A 25183-nucleotide genomic window follows, 5' to 3' on the forward strand; every position below is an offset into this window, starting at 1 on the left:
AGTGAATGAGTTTAGAATTCAAAACTTTAAAAAATGTTAAAAGATTGTTCTAACATTTAGTTGAGGGGAGGAATAAAATATTATAAATAAAAAAGAAGTGGTTGGGAACCAAATCTGCCATTTTTTTGCCTGTGCTGTGGGTTTTCTTTGTCAGAATTCATCCCCTTCAGGACTACACCTGAAGCGTTTCCAGCCTCATAGCCTTTGAGAACGAGGATCACCCACACACACACACACACTGTAGAGAGGCAGCTAAGCAGCATAACAAGGTTATAAGTGGTCATTTTCTCATTTCATTTCCTTTCAATGTGGAGCTAGGATTTTTTTTTTTGCAAGTATCACCCAAAAGATAATTTTATACAACAGTAAATATCATTACTTACCGATATTTCCCCGTAAGAGATCAGGTCTGATTACAGCCAATGTCCTTTCAACCAACGGCTGGAGATTTTTTGCTTTAGCAAAATATGGAAAAAATTGAATGAGATGCTTCCTTGCCTTCTGTGCATCATCTATGAGATCACAGACTTCTATCAGCCTTTGACTTTTCAATAGCTCTCGTATGCTGTGGAAGTGAAAACCATTATTACAGAGCAATTTAAATTCAACTATCATATACCACCTAGACCAATATTTAGGATTGGGTTAATAATACTAATAGTTTACATACATATAGTATATTAAGATTTCCAACCTGCTTTTCGTCTATTATTTCATTCTGTCCTAGGACCATGAGCTCTAAGAGGTGATCTTTCACCTTGCCTGGAATCCCACTTCTCAGCCGTTTCTAAACTCTACCACCTATATTACGGCCATCTCCCTCCTCTTCCCACTAGAACCAGGAGGCAATTAGATGGTACAGTATGACTGAATTCATCACAGACTGCATATTTAGTCTAGAGTTAGAGTTCACACTTTAGTTCAAATTTGGCCTCAGACATGTATTAGCTGTGTGACCATGGAAGTCACTTAACCTGTTTGCCTCATTTTCCCCAACTGTAAAATGGGAATAACAGCACCTACCTCTTAAGTTGTTATGAGGATCAAATGAGATAATATTTATAACTTGATTAGTATAATGCCTGGCACACAGTGGGTACTTCATAAATGCTTGCTTCCTTTCCTTCTTTCCTTCCTTCCCACTCCTGGGACCCTGGACAATGATAGAGGAGCTTCTCTGTCTTCTCTTGTCTAGAATCAGGCCACCGTGCCACTTCCCAGCCATCTCCCAACCATGCCCCATGCCCTGTTGCAACACAGGCTCCCATTTGTGCGTCATGTTCCTCTGCTAGAATATAAGCTCCCTCAGAGCAGAAACAACATGCTTGTCTGTACCCACAACAAAAGCGCATAATAAATGCTCACTAGGTTCCTTTTCATTTACTAATTCATTCATTTGCTGTCCAGGGTTCAGCATGAGGCACTGATTGGCTGAGTGGCCCCAACGCCTCTCATGGAGTATATTTCCATTGGGCTCTGTTCATCCAAAGCAATTCCTGATAGGAATATTGGCCTCCTCATGGTGGTGGTTCTACCACAACAAAACACAGCCTCTCCAGGGCATTCCTCATACATGTGAATGGCCACATCAAAGCAGTTTCTCATTGAGTGTCTCAGTTCAGCATGTGCAGGAATACCTTCAAACCACATCCTCACCACCAAACAACAGTCAGATGTTCTCTTTCAAGTTTTCTCCTTTGAACATCCCAAGAGTCCTGTGAGGTAGATAGTTAAGGTACCTGAAGCCCAGAGAGGTTAAGGGGCTTGCCCATGGTTACAGAGTTAGAATTTGGATTCAGAACTAGGTCTTCTCAACTCCAAGCTCCGGGCTCTTTTCCCTACCCCCATGCTGTTTCTCACCTGCTGCCTCTTAATTACAGTCATCAGTTGACATTGGACACCTGAGACTGTTCTTAAATCTCAAGATCATAGGCAGGTGGCCACTGGGGAAGCTCTCCTGTTTCTGAGCTTTGGGTGGAAGTACTAGGGCTGCTGTAGGAGAGGGGCAGATAGAATCTCTGGAATGGTTGGGCCAAGGGAAGCCCCTTCCAGTATGGAAAGGAGCAAGCCTGGATTTGCTGTCAGCCAGGCACAAATCATTTACCTTCTTCGAGGCTCAGTCTTCTCATTCATAAGGAGGTAGCCCAGCAGAGTGAACAGTGTGATAGATTAAAATCCATCCGCTACCATTTATCAGCTGTCTGCCTCTGGACAAATCACCTAACTTCCATGTGGCTTAGGTGATTCCCTAAGACAAATCTGCTTGGTCATGGAAGGGTTGTCCAGTTGATGGAGGGAATTCCCTACGTTGGTGAAACCATAAATCCTTCCTGTAACACAATGAGGTTAAAAATGACTTCTCTCCTGAGACTAGAGTTGGAAAGGATCTCATACGTCATATGGAACCCCTCATTTTGCAGATGAGAAAACTAATCCCAATCGAATAACAAGCATTTATTAAGCACCTAGTACATGCCAGGCACTATGATTTGCTTAGAGTCACTTAACTTATGTACAGACTTTGTCAGTGTGAGCACTTCCTCCACTGACAATGACACAAACGCGTTTACACGTCAGGAGATGGTCTTTGAGAGTTGGCCAAAGATTTCCCCTCCTAAGGCTAATGTGAAGGTCTGATAGGCTCTCCAAGCTTGGCCAAGTTGTAGTGAGTTCATACATAGTCAGCTAGAAAGTGTCTGAGGTTCTAGTAACCTGGGTCCTTAGTTAAGATTCTCCAGACAACAGGTAGAGATGGTCTGGGTTCCCAGCCACTCAGGGCTGGGTTCAAACAATGCAATAAAGTTTTCTCACATGACAGAAATTGGACTAGCCCCAGAATTGAACAGAAAGGGAACTGAAGTAGATCCATAATTGAGTCACAAGATGGAGTCAGAGGGGTTCACTCAATTCCCACATTATTAGACACGTCTGTAAACTTCCATCCTTCATTTTTTGTGTTCAGTCTAAGACTTCCCTCCTCTCTCTGTTTTGTTTTTGTAAGTTGCATCCAGATTCAAATTATTTTACAAAAAATTGTACTATACACTTAAAATCTGGGAAAACAGGAAAATACACAATAAAAAAAAAACCAAATTAAAAAAAAAGTGTCTGGGGCCAGATTTGTACTCAGGTCTTCTTGACTCCAGACATGAATCTCTTTCAACTGCCCCACCTAGCTGCCTCCTAATTAAATGTGATGAGTTAAGTAACATGCTTTCTGATCATCTGTTTCAGATACTTATTATGTTAAATTTTGACTAGGTACTGAGATAAAATGCCTCACCTGCATAACAATACTCTGCTTGGATGGGAATTAGAGAACACGCACATGGAAAATCAGGTACATCATGAAATTACTGATCATTCCAATGTTCTCTCTGGACATCATCCTCCTGATGCCTCTCTGTGGCGTGGAGGAGACCATGCAAATGGAAGGCAATCTCTGGGCCGTTCCACAGGGCTCCAAAGTCTCTGAGCATGCTCTTGGGGGTGGCCTGGGTGCCTGGCTAGACTCAGAGCCTGACAGACCTCCAGGGCAGCCTTAGAAGAGGAAATCTTTTCTTTTTTCTTTCTTTTTTTTTTTAGAAGAGGAAACCTTTGACCACCTCTCAAAGACCATCTCCTGAGCTGTGGAGTGGGTTGTATCTCTGTCCATAGAGGGAGTGCTCACACTGACAAAGTCTGTACTGAATTTTCTGTGCCTTGCTCTCTTTCAGTAACTCTTGCTTTTGGTCTTCTTTGGATCATGTTGTCCCCCGCCCCCCGAGATTCCTCTGGGAAGCCCATAACAGGCATTGTTGTTTAGTCATTTCAGTCATGTCTGACTCTTCGTGACCTCTTTTGAAGGGGGGGGAACTTTCTTGGCAGAGATACTGGAGTGGCTTGCCATTTCCTTCTCCAGCTCATTTCACAGATGAGAAAACTGAGGCAAACAGGGCAAAGTGACTCACTCAGGGTCACACAGCTAGTTAAGTGTCTGAGGCCAGATTCAAATTCAGGAATGAGTCTTCATGATTGCAAGCCCAGCGCTCTATCCAGGGTACCACCTAGCTTCTGCCTAGGTCTCCACCAATATGGGTAAATGATTCACCAGTACTATGCAAGCACTGAAGGTAATAACGTACATCAGGTACAGGACAACCTTTGCTTCACCACATATCAAATATAAAACAACACAAAGAATTCACATTGAATAATAATAACAAATATCCCCAAAGTACAAGGGCAGCTAGCTGGCAACAGCACCAGGCCTGGAGTCAAGAAGACTCATCTTCCTGAGTTCAAATTTGGCCTCAGATACTTCCTAGCTGTGTGACCCTGGAAAAGTCACTTAACCCTGTTTGCCTCAGTTCCTCATCTGTAAAATGAACTGAGGCATGAAGTGGCAAACCCGGCCGGTATCTTTGCCAAGAAGACCCCAAATGGGATGGCAAAGAGTCAGACATGACTGAAACAACTGAACAACATCGAAAATGTAAAGCACTTTATAAATGTGATCTCATTTGATCCTCACAACCATCCTGGGAGGTGGGTACTATTATTATCCCCATTTTATAGATGAGGAAACTGAGACAGATAGAGATTAGGTGACTTGCCCAAGGCTATAGGTAGAAAGTGTCTGTGACTAGATTTGAACTCAAGTTTTCCTGTCTCTAGGTCTAGTCCTCCATCTGTTGTGCCACCCAACTGCCAAAAAAGTCAATATAATTTTCCTCCCCTTTCCAGTGAGTCCCACTTTCTCCCCTGCAGACTCACAGCATCACCCTGTGGTTTGGGCTCCCCTCAGGAGAAAGACAATAGTCAGGCTTCATCACATTCCCCTTAGCCCCAAAGGCTTAGACTCTTCCTGGAAGGAACTGAATCTGGGGTTGCTAGAGATATAGCCCCTCATTGAGCAGCGAGTCTGTCTTCACGAGGGTCCTCCAGTCCTCGGGAGTCTTACCACCACCCAGCAAATCAGGCTGTCTCAGAAAGAATACGCACTAGGGATGCTACAGAGGCGACTCCTTTGCCGTGAACCCCGCGCTGTCCAAATCCCTCATGTTGCTTCAGAGGACAAAGTTCAGGCATTTTGCTCTCCCTTTGAGGCCCACCTGCATGAACCCCTTCTACCTCAGAGGACGGCACTACAAGTGACTCCCTTCTCCTTCTGAAAGGCTAGGTCCCAGAGCTCTGGAGTCTGAGGTTACGCAGAGGCAATCTCCTTTCCATTATAACCGAACCATCCAAATAATTCACAGTTAATAGAGATGGGGGGGTTGTTCGCAGTTTGGGGAAGGCTGGTTTTTTTCTCATCCTCCAACTGTGGCTCAACTCCTTGTTGCTCCTCCAGTTCCCGAGCAGTAATTCTCTTCTCCCCCAGAGGTTAACACTATTCAGGAGCGCCCCCCCCCACCTTTTTAGAAGGTTATGTCCCTAGGCTCTCTAAGAACTCCAATGTCCAGAAACCACCCCCACACCTGCACACTCACACACACACACACACACACACACACACACACACACACCACACACACACACTCACACTCACACAACACACACACACACACACACACACCCCAATCTGGTCATATGGTTTCATCCTTGCTTGAAGTCACATGATTGAAAGGCTCCCTCAGTGTCTTTCGGTGCTATTAATGGCATCCCACCTCAGACAGAAATGGGCATGCACTCTTCGACCCTCTGTTCTGTGCTCTAACCTCTCAAGGTTTCTGAGATGACAACCAACTCATATCTCACGGCTCCCTTTTAGCAGCCTGGCTCAAAGCTATGGCTCCAACCCCAGGACAGCCAGTCCCCATTGGGAAGACTCAAAACTTGTAACGAATGAGGCACGAGGAAGTGCGCCCGCTTATTCCCTCACTTCCGTTAGGGCACAACTCTCCTTTGCCCTCGTGAAGTTGATCAGGGACCTCTTCTGATCAGTCCTCTGTACTTCCGAGTCAGTTCAGCTCATGCCCTTACAAAAAGGAAAAGTCCCTTACATTTGCCATTGGCAAGCTCTCCGGGCTCAGGAGGAGAGGAGAAAGGAGAGGAAAGAGCCTGAGCTCACAGAAGAGCCAAATTCTCACATGGCTAGAGCACAGCTCAGCCTGTGTTGGTTCCTCACCTTGACCCTTGAACCAGTCCCAAATAAGACCAGAAAGAGTCCATGCTCTCAGGCCCATAACCCTCTGGGCTCCTCTCTAGCTCCTTGAGTATATGAGTCTTTAGAGTAAGAAAAGGCTTGAGTGTGCCCACGCTTTTGATTTAACTGAAGGCTATGAGACATTTTAAAATTTAGCTGAAGATGTAAATTGGAACAATATCTAACACGAGCCTCTGTGACTTAGTAATTATTAGGAGGAGGCCAAATGGAGAGAGGGATCGTTTTCCCAAGTTCATCATACCTTTTTGGCTTCTTCTCTTCTTTCTTTTTCGGTTCTTCTGCTGATTGATCTCCTTCTTCTGCTGATTGATCCTCATCTCCTTCTGCTCGATCCTCTTTTTCCACTGGTTGACTTTCTTTTTCCTCTGGCTGATCCTTTTTTTTTTCTTCTTCACTTTCTTTTACAGGTGGTCCCAGGCAAATGCCCAGAATATAGCTTGGGTTATTTGATGTATATGAGACAAATTCTTCAAAATTAAACTACAAAGAAACCAAATCTCAGTGATTTATTGTAGAAGAGCTGCTTCCTGCAATCATCGGAAATTAATGATCCCATTACAGTTAACTTCACAGGTGAAAAATATTTGCCCTGTGATGATATTTTGCTAGGGAATGCCAAGGGTGAAAATGTCTTATGCTTCCTAAACAGATGGGAAAACCTGTGAATTGTAGAACAATATAGTTGGAAGGGACCTTGGAAATAAGCTAGTTCAAACCCTTCACTTTACAGGTAAGTAAACTGAGGCCTCTAGATTAGAAGGGATTTAACCATGGCAGAATCAAGACTAAAACTTCTGACCCAGGATTCTTCCCATTACCCCTTCTTTCCTCTGTTACTTTTCCCCTATGATAGGACACAAGAATTCTGAAGAAGACAGTGGAGGGCCATAAAAGGAGTTAACTGAAGGAATAAATATTTAGCCTGAATAAGAAAAAAGGCTTGGGAGGAAGGGATTGCGTGATGGCTGTCTTCAAGAATTGGAAGGGATGTCATGGGGAAGAAGGATTAGATTTGTTCTGCTTGGCCAAAGAGGAGTACTAGGAGAAGTGTGGAAAAGTGATAACAAGTCAGATTTTGGCCTCACAGTCAGGAAAAACTTCCTGACAATGAGAGGTGACCAAAAGTGAAATTGCTCCCTCGGAAGGTAATAGGTTTCCCTTCTCTGTAGGTCTTTAAGCAAATGCTGGGTGACCATTTGGTGAGGATATTGTAGGGGGAATTCTTGTACAGAAAAGGATTAGATGATATACCTCTGAGGTCCCTTCTAACTTCTCCCTTCTGCAATTCTGAGACATTCTTGCTGAGTTCAGAAATATAAGGGAGAAGGGAAAATATCCCATGTAGTGAAAGAGAGATACAGTAATAACTCAGAAGAAGTCATAATGGAATGCTTATCACATATGGGAATAACAAAAAGCTGAGTGGGGAAAAAAACATATATTGGACAAAGATTTGAGATCCAAATCATCTCACTGGGCTATAGAAACATGGGCTGAAAGAAGTTAGATGAAATTTAATTTTTAAAAGTCTAAATTTCTATTCATGGGCTCAAAAAAATCAATCACATAAGTACAAAATGAGAAAAGCATGACTGAACAATGTTCACATGAAAAAGACTCAAATCTGTGTGGGTTCCAAGTTCACTAAGAGTTAGTGATGTCATATGACAGCCTGGGAAGCCAAGGCAATGTTGGGCAGCATTAACAAAAGCACGGGCTCCAGAATGAGAAAGGCCTTAGTCTCACCATGCTCTGCCTTGGGAAGATTACATCTGGAGTATCATAGTCAGCTCTAGGTACCAGATTCCAGGAAGAATATGGAAAAGCTGGAGCATACCCAGAAGAAGAGGAGGAGGGTGATGAAAGAGAAGAGAGCAGAGTCTCTGCCACACAAAGATCATTAAGAGAATCCCTGCCCTCAAGGAGTTTATACTCCACTGCAACACGTACATGGACAAGTCAGTACGGGGTGATTTGAGAAGAGATCACTAATAACTGGGGATTATAGAAGAGGTTGCACCTATGCACAACCAAAAAGAAAGATAAGTAGATTTAAAAAGAATAAAAAATAATGTATGGTTTTGTCAAACAAAGAAAAAGAAAGATAAGTAGATTTGAGAAGTGGAGATGAGGAAGGAGTACACCAAGGAATAGGAGATAGTCTGTGTGACTGCTAGGAAAGGGAGATATTGCATCATATAGAATGCTTGAAAGGGAGTCATAAGAATTGAAGCTGGACCGAGGTTGGAATCAGATTGGGAAAGCTTGTAAATGTCAGGCTGAGAGGTTCGCATCATATACTAGAGGTAAGAGGGATCCATGGAAGGTTTTAAACACAGAAGTAACATGGCCAGACCTGTGTCTTAGGAACAACGATTTTGTCAGCTTTGTATCCACTTCATGGATTAGAGAGGAGAAAGTCTAGAATCAGGAAAAGCAGTTAGGAGTCTATAGTGTAAGAGAAAGGTGGTGAGGACCTGAACTAGGATAGTGAATGCAGAAATAAATAGAGAAATGGGGACAAATGCGAAAGCTCTGATAGTAGAATCAGCAACATTTGGCAACTGACTGGATTCAGGGGGTTGAGGGAGAAGGAAGAGCCCCCAGCCTGGGTGATGGGGTGGATAGTGATGCCCTCGACAAAAATCAGCATTCCTATCTGTGAGGGCATGGGGTTCTTGTCCTGTAATCAGATGACTCTTAGCCTCCAACTCCAGGCGGAGATCTAGCAACAGGAAATAATGAGTTGATGACACAGATAGCTAATAGTCACTTGGGATGAATAACAGCTTCAAGGAATGTCATGCCTGGCAGCAAAGAAGAGAGACAAATGTGACTTGAAGGAAGAATGGGCAACTGAGAGTATAGCCACAGAGAAGACTTCACAAAAAGAGAAAGGACCCCAAGGCCCTGCAGTACAATAAGTATGAGCTGCCTTGGACACATGTATTCCATATATGTGAGTCTCGCTCACTGTCACTGTTCTTGAAATTTGTGCCCACTCTTCCCACGTACACTGAATGTATTTCTGGGAGATGGCACCCAAGGCTTATGAGGGGAATGCTTTCTAGCTACTGCTCTATTCTGTTTTAGTAAATGTCTTTGTTTTGGGTCAATCATGTCTACCAGCTGACTGTGATGGCAAAGTTCATTGGTAGGGGCCCGTGAATTATAGTTTTAGGAGTGAAGACCCAGTGAGTACACCTTTGAATCTGAGAGTAGTAGCCACTCACTATAAAAGTAGCCAGAAGGGATGCTACATATAGTAATAGAAATTTTCTCTAAGACAAATACCAAGAATATTTAAATTCCACGACATTTGACAAAGACAATCATTTCCTTAGACGTTGCTTACCTTATGTGAAGCCTCATCATAAAAATCTCTAATTTGCTCATCATCTAAGAACCTCTGCTCCTCTCCTACTATGACAGCACCAAAATCCACAATCTCCAATTATAAATTCGTGGTACGTTTCAGAAGCATTGATGGGCAACAGAAAAAAGAAATCACTCATGTTACTCTCCAGTGTTTAACAGACCATTTGGAGTAGATTTCATTTCCTATAAAAACTACACCTCTTAAGCTCCTTTAAATATACAAATAGGGAGGCCTTTCTCTGTGCCCTATTCCTTTGAGCTTTCAAAAGCATTATTTAGAGGTACAGAAAGATGTATTCCATTGACGCTGGAGGCGCTGACAAGAGATTATCAGCCTCCTAGGAGGTCAATTTACGTGTTACTCTTTTAAGTTGGTTACTTGGAATGTCTGGGCACATTTTCCCATAGAAATAATGTTGTAAACAATGATTAGATTCCCAGGGCAGGTGACAAATACTTATTTAATGCACAAAGTAGCTGAAAGAAAAGCCATAGAAAACCAGATGGCCTCTAAGGTCGATTTTGGCCTTGGATTTGTGATGCTACAAGTGATCTCGGTTGACTTATTTAATACCCCTTGGTCTCAGTTTTCTCATGTATCTGTAAAATGGGGTGGTTAGCCTAGGGGAGCTCTCTGGTCCCAATCTCCTCACCTTGCTACCCTTTGTGGCACCCAGTTCATCTCATACTTTGGGTCTATTATCATTATAAAACATTATCTGTGCCACCAAGACAACTGGCTGGATTTGAGGCTGGGTAAGACTTTTCCTACTGCTCACTGTTCTCACTGATCTGCATTCCACATGTGTGAGGTGGCACAAAGCCCTAAGCACATCTAGGTAAGAAAGGCAGGAATCTGGAATAAAGGACTCAAGGCCAGGACCTAGCATTTGCCCTTCCCCCTCAGGGCATGTAATATACCGCACCATCTAGGCCCAGGGCTTTGGGCAATTTCTTGGATTCAGGCCCAAGAGATCAGGAGCATGACAGGTTCCTCCTTGGACTTCAGGCTACACCTTTCAATCTCTAGTTCGTGATCTCTGAGGTTCCTGGCAGTGTCTGTGTGTCTCTCCTGTTTCTGTCTCTATATCTCTCTATCTCTTTCTCCCTACCTTTTCTATTTCTGGTTGGCATATCACAAATTTCCCCAGCCAGAATCTGTTGCCTATCTCTGCCTTTCTGGCATCCACTCCACCTCTTGCTTAGTGAAGACCACCCTGACCACTAAAATTCCAGTATCACAAGGATATCTTCATGACTCCTTTGCTGGACCTGGCTTTCCCTTGCAACCCTCCCCTTGCCTGGAATGAGACTTCCTCTCCAACTGAAGACTTGCTCTAATAATGGATCTGCACTTCCAATGCCCTGTTAAAGACACGTATAGCCCATCTATGAAAGAATATTTCTTTCTCCCTTCCTTCCTCCATCCCTCTCTTTTCCCTTCATCATTCCTTCCCCATTTCCTTCCTCTTTCCTTCTCTTCTGCTTCCTTTTGTCCCTCTTTCACTCCCTCAATTTTTCCTTTCCTCCCTCTGACTCTTTCCTCTTTTTTCTTTCTCATTTCCCTGTCATTTTTCTTCCTCATTTCCCTCCCTCAATCTTTCCTTTACTCTCTCTGATTCTTTCTTCTATTCCTCTTTTGTTTCTCATTTCCTTCCTTTCAACCTTCTTTCCTTCTCCTCCCTCACTCCTATTCTTCCTTCCCACTCTTCCTTTCCCCCTTTTCTTTGACTCTTCCAAAGACAATAATAACTGGACAAGGAGGTGTAAGCAAAGATCAATAGGGCATTGACCTGGACTCCACAAGACTAATTTCTAGCTGAAGTTTACCTTCTGGTACTAGAAGCATTTCTCCCTTTAAGTAGATCAATAAGAAAAGCCTCACCCTTTTGACATTCATGTGAACTTGATGGTAGGTTGTTTTTTTGGTTTGTTTGGTTTTTAAAATGTTACTCACCATTTGTTCAATTTCTTCTACTCTTTCCTCTTCCACAGCTTGTGGTCTTATTATCATTACATTGTATATATCCTCTAGGATAAAAATAAATTGGTTTTTCTTACAAAATAACGAATGAGGGGTTTTGTGCTAAAATGTAAACGCCTAACTTCTAATGAACACATCAGTTAGCCACCTTTGTATCTGATTGTACCATTTTAACAAGGTCTTCTTAGTTTCACCATCCTTGCCAATATTGAACTTGTCCCCCAATGTCTTCAAGCTGTTTGAATGGGACCAAATTATAAATTAATCCCCCAGTCTTCCTAACCTCTTTCTAGCCAGGACAGCAGTGGTCCTCAAGTGAGTCACAGGAGAGAGGTGACAACACTGTCTTGTGAAGAGGTCAGAATCCTCTTGATACAAAACTTTGGTTCTCAATGGAATGGACTGTAGAAAAAGCTCGCCATTATTGTGAATGGAGTTGTCCCTACCTCCTTGATTACAGTCAGGAAGACCTCATCTTGAAGCCTTCCTGGGACATGTCCTAGCTATGTCACCCTGGGCAAGTCACTTTACCCCAGCCAACTTTGGTTTCCTCATCTGTAAAATGGGAATAATAGCACCTGCTATTATTGTTGGGGGATCAAATAAGCTTATGTATGTGCATAAGTTACTCTGCAAACTTTGGGGCACTATCCAAATGTTAGCTATTGTTATTATTATGGATTCTTAACTGACTCTTCTGTTGACAGAGACAGAGATATTTTCTCAACTTGGAGCAGAAACTGAAGAACAGCCTTATCTCTCAGGATAAGAAGAGAAGAGACCTTAGAAGTCATCTGGTCCAAATCTCTCATTTTACAGATGAGGAAACTGAGGCCTAGAGAGGTTGAATGACTTGCCAAAAGTCACTCAAGTAGTAAGTGGCAAGACACATAGCCAGGACACCTCAAGTGGTTTGTTGTTAATTTGGAAAGGGGGAGGCGGCACTTAGCTCTGGTCTGCTGTATTCTTGACTCTTGACCTTTCTCTCTGTTTCCCTTCTGGTTGTGAAAGAATAGCCTCGTCATTCTCCTCCCAGCCTCACTTTCCACCTTTCCCTCAGCTCTCTCCTGTCAGCTGTCTCTCACTCTCTCCTTATGTCTTTGTGTCTGTGTGCCTATCTATCAGTTTCTCTCTGTCTCTGTCTGTCTGTGTGTGTGTCTCTCTCTCTGTCTCTCTCACTCTCACACACACACACACACACACACACACACACACACACACAACTTGGGAAGTGCTTGTGGCCTTGTGTCCAAGGAAGTTATTAGTCTACCACAATCCTCTTTCCAGAAATAATTATCATAAATGTGCATATTAGATCTTTAGAATTCTTCATTGAAGATTCTATTTTCATTGAATAAAGGTTATTTGCGATATATTTGCACGTTGGTTCTGCCCTGGGATACTTTCCCTAATATAGTCCCTGTGTTTAGTGATTTTTGGTGGGCATTGCTTGCTTGCTTTTTTTTTTTGTCAATGATATATAATAGTTTCCCCCACTAGCCCGCATGAAGACATTGTATATTTATTTGTATCTGGATGCTCTATGTCCAATGCCTAGAGGATTCCAATAGATTATCATGCAAATAGGTAAGAAAACAGTGCCAGCAAGTGTCTGCTCCTCTTCCAGTAGACTCAATAACTCATTCCAACTCCTTAAAAGGTGTTCTGCCCAACTTCAAAGAGACATCACTGACTTTGCATACGTCAGGCTAGCTCACAATCATCATATAGGTAGGGCCTCCACATGCCCTTTCATGTAGTAAGAACTGAAAGTGCTGTGTTGAAGTGTTGAACTGAGATCACTGTGAAATCACCACCTCCAGTGCCAGGAGGTGGTCCTTCAAAGGAGGATGTGCTCTGGCAGATTCTGCCAGGATGTTGAGAATGGGCAAAGATATCCAAATAGCAGCTGAGGCAAGCCTGGAGAATCTCCCCTATACTCCTCCTGACCCCAGCCACCCAGAATGCTGGCCTCAGGATGACCAAATTGTTTCTGTACTTGTCTTGCATTTCCCAGAAGTTTGGGAAGATTATCTCCTAAGACCTAGAGGGATTGTTATCCAAGTCTGCGGAGGGAGTGGCCCACACAGAAGCAATTGCAGGTCTTTAAGAGTAAGAGTCAGAGCAATTACAAAGCTCTTTAACATTTGCAAAGTGCTCAACATATATTATTTCACTTGAACTTCATGACATCCTTTGTGAGGGAGGCACTACAGATATTTACCTCTATTTTACAGATGAAGAAACTGAAATTCAGAGGGATTCAGTGATTTGCCCTTAATTACAAAGCTAATTAAATGTAGAAGGTGGAATTCAGACTCAGGTCTTCTTGAGTCCAATTCCATCACTCCATCTACTATCCACCATGTGACTCTCTTCTTTAGAAATACTAAAGATGATATACTAATGGGAGACACAAGTCACAAGAAGATCAGAGATGGCCTGTTTACCCTAAAAATTAAGTAGAGGGAAGGATGGATTTCTCATTTGGGAAGTTTAAATGTGACTAAGTGATCCAAGCACACAGAGAAAACTGTCATCGCCTCTCTTTTTAAGAAACACTAACGAATAAGAAGGACTAAAGAATAATATAAGGGAAGATCAAAGATGCCCTTAACCTTTTGGAGCTGGTGACTCCAGACCCTTGAATTTTTTTTAGAATTTCATAAGCCATGCTTATGTCAGAATGACAAGCTGAAGGGATTCTGTGTTTTGTGAGTTACCACAGCCAAAGAATCCATCATCTGGTGATTGACCATCTGATGGTCAATCTCCCCCTCCATAGGGAGAGGGACCCTCAGACCACAGATTCCAGCTGCCACTAGGACCATACCCGAAGACTCTTCAAATGAGTCAGACCTGCCAGAATTCAGGCTCTGCTCAAGAATCTAGAGGAACTTCTATGCCATGAGGAAGATTTTTGTGGTTGGGAGAATCACATGATTACACTCAAGAGCCATGTCACTTCAGTTTAGCACTTCCCACTTAATTTATATAATTATTACTTGCCCACAGGTGCTTCTGGAGTTTCAACCGCATCTTCATCTACATCTGAATCCAGTAGTACTAATTCAGGAAGCTATGGGAGAAGGGAAGAAATAGAAGTAGAGAATAATGACTGATTTGCTGATCAATAACTTAAATCGAGCTACTAGAATAAAGAAAATGATGTATACAATGACTTATAGCAATTTAATATAAAAAATTTTTTTAAACCCAGAATCTTGTGTAATTATAATGGCCAAAATTGTTCTAAGATAAAATTTGAGAAAATGAACCTCATTTCATTTCATTGCAGAGGTGGGGGACTACAGGGTTGGGACATTACATGAACTAACAGATACAGCCCATGTGACAGTTAGTTTTGCTTGGCTGATGTTTTTTTCTCTTCCTTTTTTAATTTTTCTTACAAGGAACAGTGTGCTAGGGAGGGGAAGAATGAGGAACGTACCAAATGTGAGTATGGAATGAATGTTAAGTTAATAAGCATTTATAAAGCACCTACTATGTGCAAGGCTCTGTGCTAAGTGCTGGGGACACAAATATAATGGGACTGAAGCATATGCCCAAATCATATAAGATGGAAGCATCTATCATGAGGAGCCTGCTTCAGGGACATGCATGCAGCACAAGTCTTCCATGTGGGTGAGAATAGCCTCTTCCTGTGAACTGTGACTTTAAATCTATCCAAGGCACAGCCTTTCTCTTTCAGGTGATATCCAGAGGTGAAGGACTCATTCATCCACACCAGGGTCACCATGCACTAAGCTGGGTGGGGAAGGGCCATCTTCCCTTCCCCTGAGGTCCTATGGTCCTGAGAAATGGGCTTGGGGTGGTTGGTCTTGTTTTCTTTGTCTCTTTCAGTTCTAGGTGCATGAAAATAATACTCTCAATGGAAACCAGAATCCTATCTCTGAATGCTAGAACTGCAGAAGCAACAGAAAAAGAAAATGAGCACACAGCATTATCAACTGGAAACAGACATGGAAAACTTACAATGATATTTTTTGAACATAAGCATCATCTGGATTGTAAAAGAAAATATGACCTGAAATGAACTTGACCACTTCATATTTCCCAAGAACAAGGGACATATCTCAAATCACCAGAATTTATAGGATGCCAACCAGGGATGAACCCAAATTCAAATAATCCAGACAATCACCTACATGACAATGACATGAAGGTGATCTTTTCCTTGGGGGAAGATATTACACATCAAAAAGTCCTAATTCTGATTACACAGGATTTTTTTCTAAACACAATAAAAAAGTAGGAATATGCCCTACAAAACATTGAGATACATGGTTACATCCCCAAAGTGACTTCTCAGCAAAGTTAAGCTTTCTTTTCAAGATTTTTATCAGTCTTAAAGATACCAGTAGCAAAGAGACATGACTGGTAAATCTTCTACATGGAGTAAACAGCAGAGCTGTCTATGGGATGGCCAATGTACAGAGGAAGAAAGCCTGAAGACACCAGATTTACCAGCTGCTCAGGAGGGAGGAAGCAACAATGATCTGTAGTCATTAAAATTCCTTAGAAAATGTTAATAGTCTGTTTCATTAACTTTTCTTTTATCCACTTTCCATTTTTCATTGTCAACATGTTGTTTGAATAGCACAGGTCGGAGCTTTCTCAATTGGGTACCAAGTCTTCTCATTTTTATTCAGTCTTCTGATTTAATATAATTTTTATCTTTTCACTGTTGTGTTTATGTCAGACCGGATACAGATGGCTAACTTGAAAATATCTCAAAAATAAGTAACTAATTATTTCCCACTTATTAAAAGGTAACAAATTTCATTTTTTTCTATTACATTGTTGGTTCTCATCATGTCCAACATCTAACAACTCTGTGAACCAAGCATTCATGAATGGTGACTATAGGGTTTGGTACTGACCACAAGCCTTTTACCCATCTTGACTTTTGCTCCTGAACCTTGTATTGCCACATCTTTGTCACCTTCCCCTATGCCTACTTTCACATTTGCCACCACATACAAAAGTATATGTTGTTTTAATCTGGAGGCTCTTATAAGGTCTTTGTAGGATTTCTCTACTTCCTCATCCTCAACAACAACAACAAAACTAGCCCACAAGCTGCAGTGATCTTCAGCTGCTCTTTTTGACAATGTTCATCAAAAGCACTGTAAGAAAAGATGATCAAATATCCTATGAAATGGCATTTCGGGTTGTCTTTGGAGGCACGATAAAGCCAGCTCTGCCAACTCCTTTAATCACCTCTCCAAGAGGAAATTGTGAGGCATCCTTCCCCTGAGCTAGAACATTCTTTTCTCTTACTTTTGTTTATAGCAAGAGGCAAAGGAGGGATTAGCCTTGTTTTGCTCATCCCAATGGGAAAGAACTAGGAGTGAAGGCTAGGAGTTGTAAAGACATCCACTTAGGCCAGAAGTGAAGAAAGCCTTCCTAACGATGAGACTAGGCTCAGCTGAAGTGGATTGCCTCGAGAGCAGTGGGATCCTTCTCACTTGGAGAAGCCTAGAAAGTGAGACTTCCGGCGACAGTTACGTGAAGGCCTCAGGACCCTAGCTGAAGCTCCATTGTTGCAGCTACTCCAGTCATCGGTTGACATGCTGGTCATTATGGAAAATGGGGGCAGCCAGGTGGTACAGTGGGTAGAACACCGGGCCTGGGTTCAGATCCACACTTAGACATCTACTAGCCATGTGACCTGGGCAAGTCACTTAACATCTGTTAACCTCAGTTTCCTCATCTGTAAAATGAGAATAATAATAGCACCTCCCTCCCAGGGCTGTTGTGAGGATCAAATGAGATAATGACTGTAAAGAACTTAGCATAGGGCCTGGTAGAGAGTAAGTGCTCTATAAATATTAGTTATTATTATCATTATTGAAAATAAATTTGGCTTTGGATTTAGAGGCACTGGGGTTAAATATTGGCTCCACTCCCCAACTACCTATAGAACCTTGAGCATACTGCTTACACTTAGTTTCCTCATCTGTAAAATGAAGCAGTGGAGCTAATTGACCTCTCAGGTATCTTCCAGCCCTAGAACTCTGACTCTTGGATCTCACATTTAGTATATGAAGAGTTAAATTAATGTTTATAAAGTCTACAACTGTGGATTCTTTGTCTCAGCCCTTTTCCATGGCTCTGACCCTGTCCCTCCCTGCAGGAGCAGAAAAGGGTCAGAGAGGAGTGAGGGCACTCTGCATTTGTGATTCACAGAGCTCCGTGACCAAAAAATTTACCACTGAGTGGCCAGCTACTGGTGATAATGTTCTTGGAACCCAGCTATCCACGCCCTTGGAGTACAGCCACAGTCTGTCATTGGGACTGTCCTCAAAACTTTTCCAACTTGGGAGAACCTGCCTGAGTTGGTACTATTGGGGCAGAACCTTTGAAAATCCTACCTCTCCTCCACACAATGTGTGGCACAGAGAGAAGACTTTGGTGTTACTGTGTAAATGAAAATAAATCTGACATCCAAACCCATAAAGAAGTGGCACAAATTTGTAAATGTACAGTCTATCTTACCCCACCCCACCTCTATATAATAAGTAAGTAAATAATCTGAACAAGGAATATTCAAAAGAAGAAATACAAATGAGCAAAAACTTGCCCAAACTCTTATAATCAGAAAAACATCATTTCAAACCATTGTGTGACAGCCCTTTATATTTCAATATTCAAATGGGTCTGTGATCTCATCGATGTGGGCATGTACTCCCATGATGCAGATTATCCTCCATCCATGTCTGTGTAACCTGCATGAATCTTCAGTCAATCAATAAACATTTATTAAGTATTTACGGTGAACTAGGCACTATGCTAAGTGCTGGGGATACACAAAATACAAAAAAAAAAAGGGAAAAGCAATTCCTGCCCTCAAGGACCTTATATTCTAATGAGGGAGATAACCAGCACATAAATAAGCATATACAAATATTTACAGATTAGATGTAAGGTAATCTTAGAGGTGAAGGCACCGACAGCTGGGGAACATGTGAAAGAGCTCCTGGAAGGAAGAGGTAAGGACTATGAGCGCCTATAGATCAACTGTAAAGGGTCCACACGCTAGTGGTGACCTTCCCCTAGCTCTCTCAACGTGTCATGGCCACTGCTGGAGCACATGAGGTAACCCTCAATTCTGCCTCACTCTTGCATCATGACCAGTCCAACAACATATTTCTCTCATGACCCCCATGACCCAGCTTCTCCTGCCCAGCTCCTTGTGTGTGATTGGACGTAGCTGCTTGTGACTAATGTTCCCCTTCCCTCTCCATCCCCGTCTTGGCGAAGTTCACCTTTAGTTCTTTAGAAATACATTCTAGCGGGGTAGCTAGGTGGCACAGTGGATAGAACATCAGTCCTGAAGTGAGGAGGACCTGAGTTCAAATCCAGCCTCAGACACATAATACTTACTAGTTGCGTGATCCTGGACAAGTCACTTAACCCCATTGCCTAGCCCAAAATAAGAAAAAGAAATATGTCCTACCTCTTAAATAGAGAACAAATTGATGTCACAGCAGTTTGGTTTTAAATAAATCACTTTTGATCCATAATTGACAAAATAAATCTATCATCCAAGTGGATTTTTTTCAAGAAGTCCTAGGAATGGATTAAGGTTATCTAATAAAACTAAAATTCTAGGATCAGAGATAGAAATAAAGTTGGAGAGGACCTTAGCACAAGCCCTCCATTTTTACAGATGAGTAAACTGAGGCCCAGAGGATTTAAGCAGTGAGTTGCCCAAGGTCACACAGCTAGGAAGCAGGGGAGGTGAGACGTGAATGCCAAATACCACACAACACCTTGGACACCGAGGTACCTTTGGCCTTTTGTCACCAAGCACTGTGGCTCAGAGATACTTTCATTGACTGCAAAGAACAAAAGAGTCTCAATGGATTTTAATGGTAAGTAAGGTCTAACTGTTGGGATTTGATGAGGATGATAAATACTCTCCATCTATAATCCCTGCTTTCATTTTCTACCATGAACATAATCAAATGCAACTTTTGAAAAACTTTTCCGGAAGAAAGATACTCATTATTCCTTTGGCCAGGTAGCCCCCCCCCCCGCCCTCCTCAAGTAGCAAATCATTTACAATGGTTTTGTTCAACCGTTAGCTAAACAATAGGCAAATATTACTAATCATGAATTGTGGACAAAAAGAAGCTATGGGAAAGACTTTGGGAGAAGGCATACATCTAGAGTGAGACATAGGCAGCCAGCGTAGCTGTAACTAGGGTAAAGTGACCAGAGCTTTGCCCCTAGCTGACAGATTTTGGGGGGCGGTACAATAGGACTTAGGGTCCTTCAGCAACATAGAAACAACAAGTCATGGGATCTTGTTAGCAAGAATAATTAGTTAAAATAGGAAGCTACCACATGGAGTAAGCTCCTCTCCTACATAACTGCTTCTCTCCCTTCCCCAAGATGGTCTCCGTCTCCCACTCGCCACCACTGAAGGCATGTCATTTGCCTCATGAACATTTTGGAGTACTTCAGTGCAAACATCCTTCGGTAGAGTTGTGAGCTCTTGTGCTTCCTTGTTTCCCGTGCTCTATTAGAAAACTGGGATAAAGTCTCCAGTGCATTGAAGCAGCCCTTTACGGAGGACTTATGGAAAATATGGACAAGAATGACACAGGATGAGAAGGAGTGCAGGCAGCATCATCTTTGTTTCCTGAGTCCCTTGGCTGCTAGCATCTTCCCTGTCGAGGCAACCATGGGCTTGTTTTTTATGTGTCTTGTTTATACCTACATATGTTGTCTCCCCTGTTAGACTGTAAACCCCTTATGGGCAGGTACTATTGAATTCTTGTACATGTATCCTCAGTGCCTGGCACGCAAAAGGCACCTATTAATTGGTTGGTGGTTGATGGACTATGTTATTAGAGTGTGTCCACATCGGTGAAGTGATAGCTATCTCAATATCCCATAGTCTCAAATCATCACAAGCAGAAAGCAAGTTGTTCTTGTAAATTACCACTGGGCGGGACATTTCCCCTGCTAAAATTTTCTTTTCATCTTCAACTAGCTGAATCACTTTAGCACTTATCAATGGTGCATTTGCACCTTTAACCATTGATATGATTCTGCCATTCTGAAAGAAAAGAGGAAAAAGAAAATCATATTCTCAGTGTAATTCCATGGCCAGTTTTTCAATTGTAACTGTCTTTTATCAGTTTTTTTTTTCACTATTACAATTTGTGTTTTAAAGTAAGCTATTAGATTATGATCACTAATAAAACATACCCCCCTTTTCAATGGAGATATGGGAGATCACTAGAGCAAAATGTTCCAGATATCATCACTGTATGAGCTGTTTTTCCCTAAATGTCTTTCATTGTTAACAAGAAAGCATTCCATTTAAAGATCAGAAAAAGAGAGCTTTTTTAAAACTAACTGTGATATAAAGCCAAAAGGTATTAATGAAATTTGCTTTGACAAAAACAAAGCTGGCTGTCAATAGTCCATGAAGCTGACCCTCAGTGCCATGAAACCTTGCCTCCTTTATCTCTCCAAACACACTATGCAAATGCCTTTCTGAATACCTTGGCTCAGACTTTTAATCCAATTTGGAATACTGGATGAATCTTCCCTCCAATTCAAAAAATATCAATAAAATTCTGACGATATACAAGACACTGTGTTAGGTGCTAGAAGTAGAACATCAAAAACAGAATCATCCCTACCACTAAGGAGTTTACATCTATTGGGAAGGGATAGAGAATTACAAGAAGTATATAGATAGTTAAATGGAAGGTTGTAGTATTAAATTATACTGAGGACTGATGCCTGGGGTGGAGGTGAGGGGATGGATCCACAGGGAGAAAATAGAAAAAGCTTCACCAAGGAGAAGAAATCAAAATTGAGCCTTGAAGGTGGCACCTACATTGAGCTTTCAAAGAAAACAGGACTGAGAAGTGAAACGGCAGAGGGAATACACTCCAAGTGTGGACTCCAAGTCAAGTTCAGACATTACCTTGTAGTCAGTGGTCCTGAATGCAGCTGAGGGAGAACAGGACCAAAGTCAGGGGGAATGGTGGGTGGGAGCCAGTGGAGACCAAGGCTGCCAAACTCATGGTGGCTGCTTCCCCTGCCTCTTGCTTATGCAGCTTCACTTCCCCACTCTTGGGTGTTCTCAGCTCCTTTCCCACAGGGTCCTAGGAGTCTGTTAAAGTTCAGCCCCAACAGACCAGATCCATAGTCAGGGCAAACTCCTCAGGGGTCAAGAAAGAGGGATGCTAAGGGGATTTCTGCCTGGCCAGCAGACATTCACAGTCAGTGTCCTTTGCCATGTCAAGTCAGCATTGCATAAGAAAAAAAGTGATGAGTTTCAACAGCTGTATTCACTGTGTGAATTACCTTAACTATGTTTATGTATTAGTTACTAAAATGTAAATCCTAATATCCTGGAATTTCTTAACTTTTTTTTTTAACCATCTCAGTAGAGGGTGAAGGGGGACATGAAGGGCAGAGTTAAGCATGAATCTGAGGTTGCAAACCCAGGTTCCTGAGAGGATAGCAGTGCCCTCAATTGAAATAGGGAAGTTTGGAAGAATGGGACAGTCTCAGAAGCTCAGGTAATGACAGACTAGGGTTAGGGATGTAGACTCTACTATCTGGCTAAGTTGGTGCATTCTCTCTGGCCTAGATGTTCCCAGCAGCATTATTTCATCAGGAAATATCTCTAATTTTCCTGAGAAAATAAGATTATTCCTCATGAGACTCTTTTTCTCCTAACCTTCTCTTCATCTCAAAACTCCTTGACATTATTCTCTCTTCCTTCACCCCATCTCTAATAATATGGTCACCCTACTTCCGGCTAAGGCAAACACGTGCCTTTGATCCCCACTCCATCTCATCTTCTCTAACAATTCCCACCCCTTCTCATCACCTCTCCCCCAATCTTCAAATCCTTCCTATTTACTGACTTCTTATCTTCGACCTTCAAACAGGGCTAAGTCTTCTCTAGACTTAAAAACAAACAAAACAAAAAACCTTCACTAGATCCTACCATCCCCTAAGGCAATCATCCCACCTCTCTTTCACAGCTCCTTTTGCAAACTCCTAGAAAAAGCTTTCTACACAAACTGCCCCTCCTCCCCCCACCTCCTCTCACTCCCTCTGGGTCCTATGGCTTCTATTCTCACTGCTAAACTGAAGTATCTCTCCCTGAGGTTAACAACCACCTCTTTATTGCCAAGCTTGATGGTCTTGTGTTCAGTCCTCAGCTTTCCCCCCCTCATTTTGGACCATGTCCTCTGACTTTTCAGGAATGGATGATGAGCCAGCAAGGTTTGTCTGATTGATCACAGCTTCTCAGTGACCTTGCAGGCTTGTCCTCCATATCCCACCTTAGAATTGGAAGTGCTTCCCAAGGCTCTGTCCTAGATCCTCCTCTCTCTTTCTCTCTTGGCTCCCGTGTTTTGAATTACCATCCTTAGCCAGATTATTTAAAGATTTATATTATCCACAATTTCTCCTCTGAGCTTACAATCCCACTATAGCAGCTGCCTATTGGATATTTCAAACTAGATAGTCCAAAGTCATCACAAACTCAGCATGCCCAAAACACAACTAATTATTACCTCCCATCAAAACCTTCCAAGATTCCAATTCCCCTATTCCTATTGAAGGTCCCACCATCCTTTCAGGCTCCCATGTTCACAACTTCACCATTATCCTAGATTCTTTGCTCTGCCTCACCCCACATATCCAGCGGTTGGGAAATCCCGTCATTTCTACTCCCATCTCTTTTGTCCTACCATGATTACCTACTTACACAGCCACACTTCCTCGGTTTATGTTCTCATCATCCCCTCATCTAAACTATTGCAAAAGCTTTTTAATTGGCCTCCCTCCCTTAGGCCTCTTGGTCCTCCATCCTTAGCAGTCCATCCTCCACAGAGCAGCCAAAGTGATATTTCCTGAAAGCACGTCTGATCACATCACTCCCTTACTCAGTAAACTCCAGGATAAAAACAGCAAGTCTCTGTTTTGCTTTTAAAGCCCTCCAGAGCCTGGCCCTATCCTCTCTTTTCAGGCTCATCATTCATGACTTCACTTCCCACCTTCTGTAATCCATCCATAATCACTTTCTCTCTTTCCCCCTCCAACAGCACTCCATACTCCACTTGCATGCCCTGGTGGTGGCCATCTAGAATGCATTCCCTCCTCACCTCTGGCTCACAGGACCTGTTCCACTGTTTCCAAACCATGTCACATACACTCTGGCCATCTTTCTCATCCCTCTGCTGCCAAAGCCCAGAGTGTCCCTGGGACTTTGAGAGATGAGACTTTACATTCTATTCCCCAGAGCCAAGCTAACACACACTGCCTGGCAATTCCCAACCACAGCACCTGCACTCTGCCTGCACCCTTTCTAGTTCCTCTTTATGTGTTGTCTCCCCCCATTAGAATGGAAGCTCTTTGAGGGCAGGGCCTAGCCTGCTTGCTGATATTTGTATATCCAGCAATCACCACACTGCCTGGCACATAGGCAGTGCTAATAAATGCTTTTTTGTTCATTCTTCCTTTAAGATTCAACTTCAGCAACAGCTCTGCATGAAGTCTTCCTTGATCCAACCCCCAGCTACTAGTGACTTCCCTTTCAAACTACTTTGTATTTAACTAGTTTGTATTTATTTCCATGTATTCATTTTATATCAATGCTTCTTGTGCGTGTATAAGTCTCCCCCATTCAAACGTCTTTTCCCATAAACAGGGATTGTTTCATTCTGTGTGTTTGCATCCCCAGGGCCCAGCTCAGTGCCTGGCCCAAAGGAAGCACATCTGGTTGGCTGGCACTAAACACAGACCTCCTAAGATTTCAAACCAAATGAGAAACATTCTGGATTTCAATGGAAAATCTTGGCCTCAAAGGAGAGATGAAAAAAAAAATGCCTTTCTCTTCTGTGCGGGGGTGGGGCAGGGAGAGCTGGGGACTGCAGATTGGAAGCACTGCACATAGTCAGATTTGGTGATCTGTTGGTAAACTTTGCTGAACTGCTTCCCCTCCCCTTTTTTTATTCTTAGCTGTGTGGGACAGCTCACTGGGTAGCAGAGAGGAAAGGGATGGATTCAGCAGTGAAAGTGATAGGAAAACAAGGTATCAATAATGATTGTTTTAATGAAGCTTTCTGAAAACACTTATGACCTTGCTCCTCAAGTTTACAGTCCTTTGTCTACTTTCAAAGCCTTCCATAATCTGGCTATATCAGACCACTCCACACTTTCCCTCTGTGATTGACAATAATTTATCCTGAGCTGTAGACAAGCCAGTCACATCACAACTGGCCTCACTGTCATATTCAACACCATAGAAATTACAGGGAAACTCATGCCAACTCAACATAGGGGAGAATTCCTAACAAGTAGAAGGTTTCCAAAAGTGGAGTGGCTGCCCACAGCAGCAGGGAGCTCCCCAACATGGCAAGACATCAAGCATGGATGCCAACTGGATGGTTACTTGCTAGGGATGTTTTAGAAGAGATTTCCATTCAACTACTTAGCCCTTGTAATTCCCCCCAACTTCTAGGATTTCAGGATTCTATGAAATGTTTATTGGGCACCTAGCTACCGGTGGGGCACTACATGTTAGGCAAAGACACATGTGCTCTCTGGTCTCCAGGAGATTAGAGACTAGCAGATATTGTGCTGGGCAGAACTGTCATCAT

At 42.6% G+C, this 25183-nt stretch overlaps 1 protein-coding gene across 1 annotated transcript in view; it reads right to left on the reverse strand.

The window, feature by feature from the left end:
- The window catches only part of NME8 (NME/NM23 family member 8), a 59308-nt gene that overhangs the window by 24312 nt on the left and 9813 nt on the right, over positions 1-25183 (reverse strand). Inside the window, exons 5-10 of the mRNA XM_020964442.2 lie at positions 20488-20604; positions 14520-14589; positions 11484-11557; positions 9504-9596; positions 6390-6628; positions 384-565 (exon numbers count right to left, since the gene is read on the reverse strand). Of these exons, the coding sequence (XP_020820101.1) occupies positions 384-565; positions 6390-6628; positions 9504-9596; positions 11484-11557; positions 14520-14589; positions 20488-20604 (775 nt within the window). The remainder of the gene's footprint in view (positions 1-383; positions 566-6389; positions 6629-9503; positions 9597-11483; positions 11558-14519; positions 14590-20487; positions 20605-25183) is intronic.

Source organism: Phascolarctos cinereus, unplaced genomic scaffold (assembly GCF_003287225.1).
Source record: "Phascolarctos cinereus isolate Bilbo 61053 unplaced genomic scaffold, phaCin_HiC Scaffold_4;HRSCAF=312, whole genome shotgun sequence".
NCBI classification, from domain to species: Eukaryota; Metazoa; Chordata; class Mammalia; order Diprotodontia; family Phascolarctidae; genus Phascolarctos; species Phascolarctos cinereus.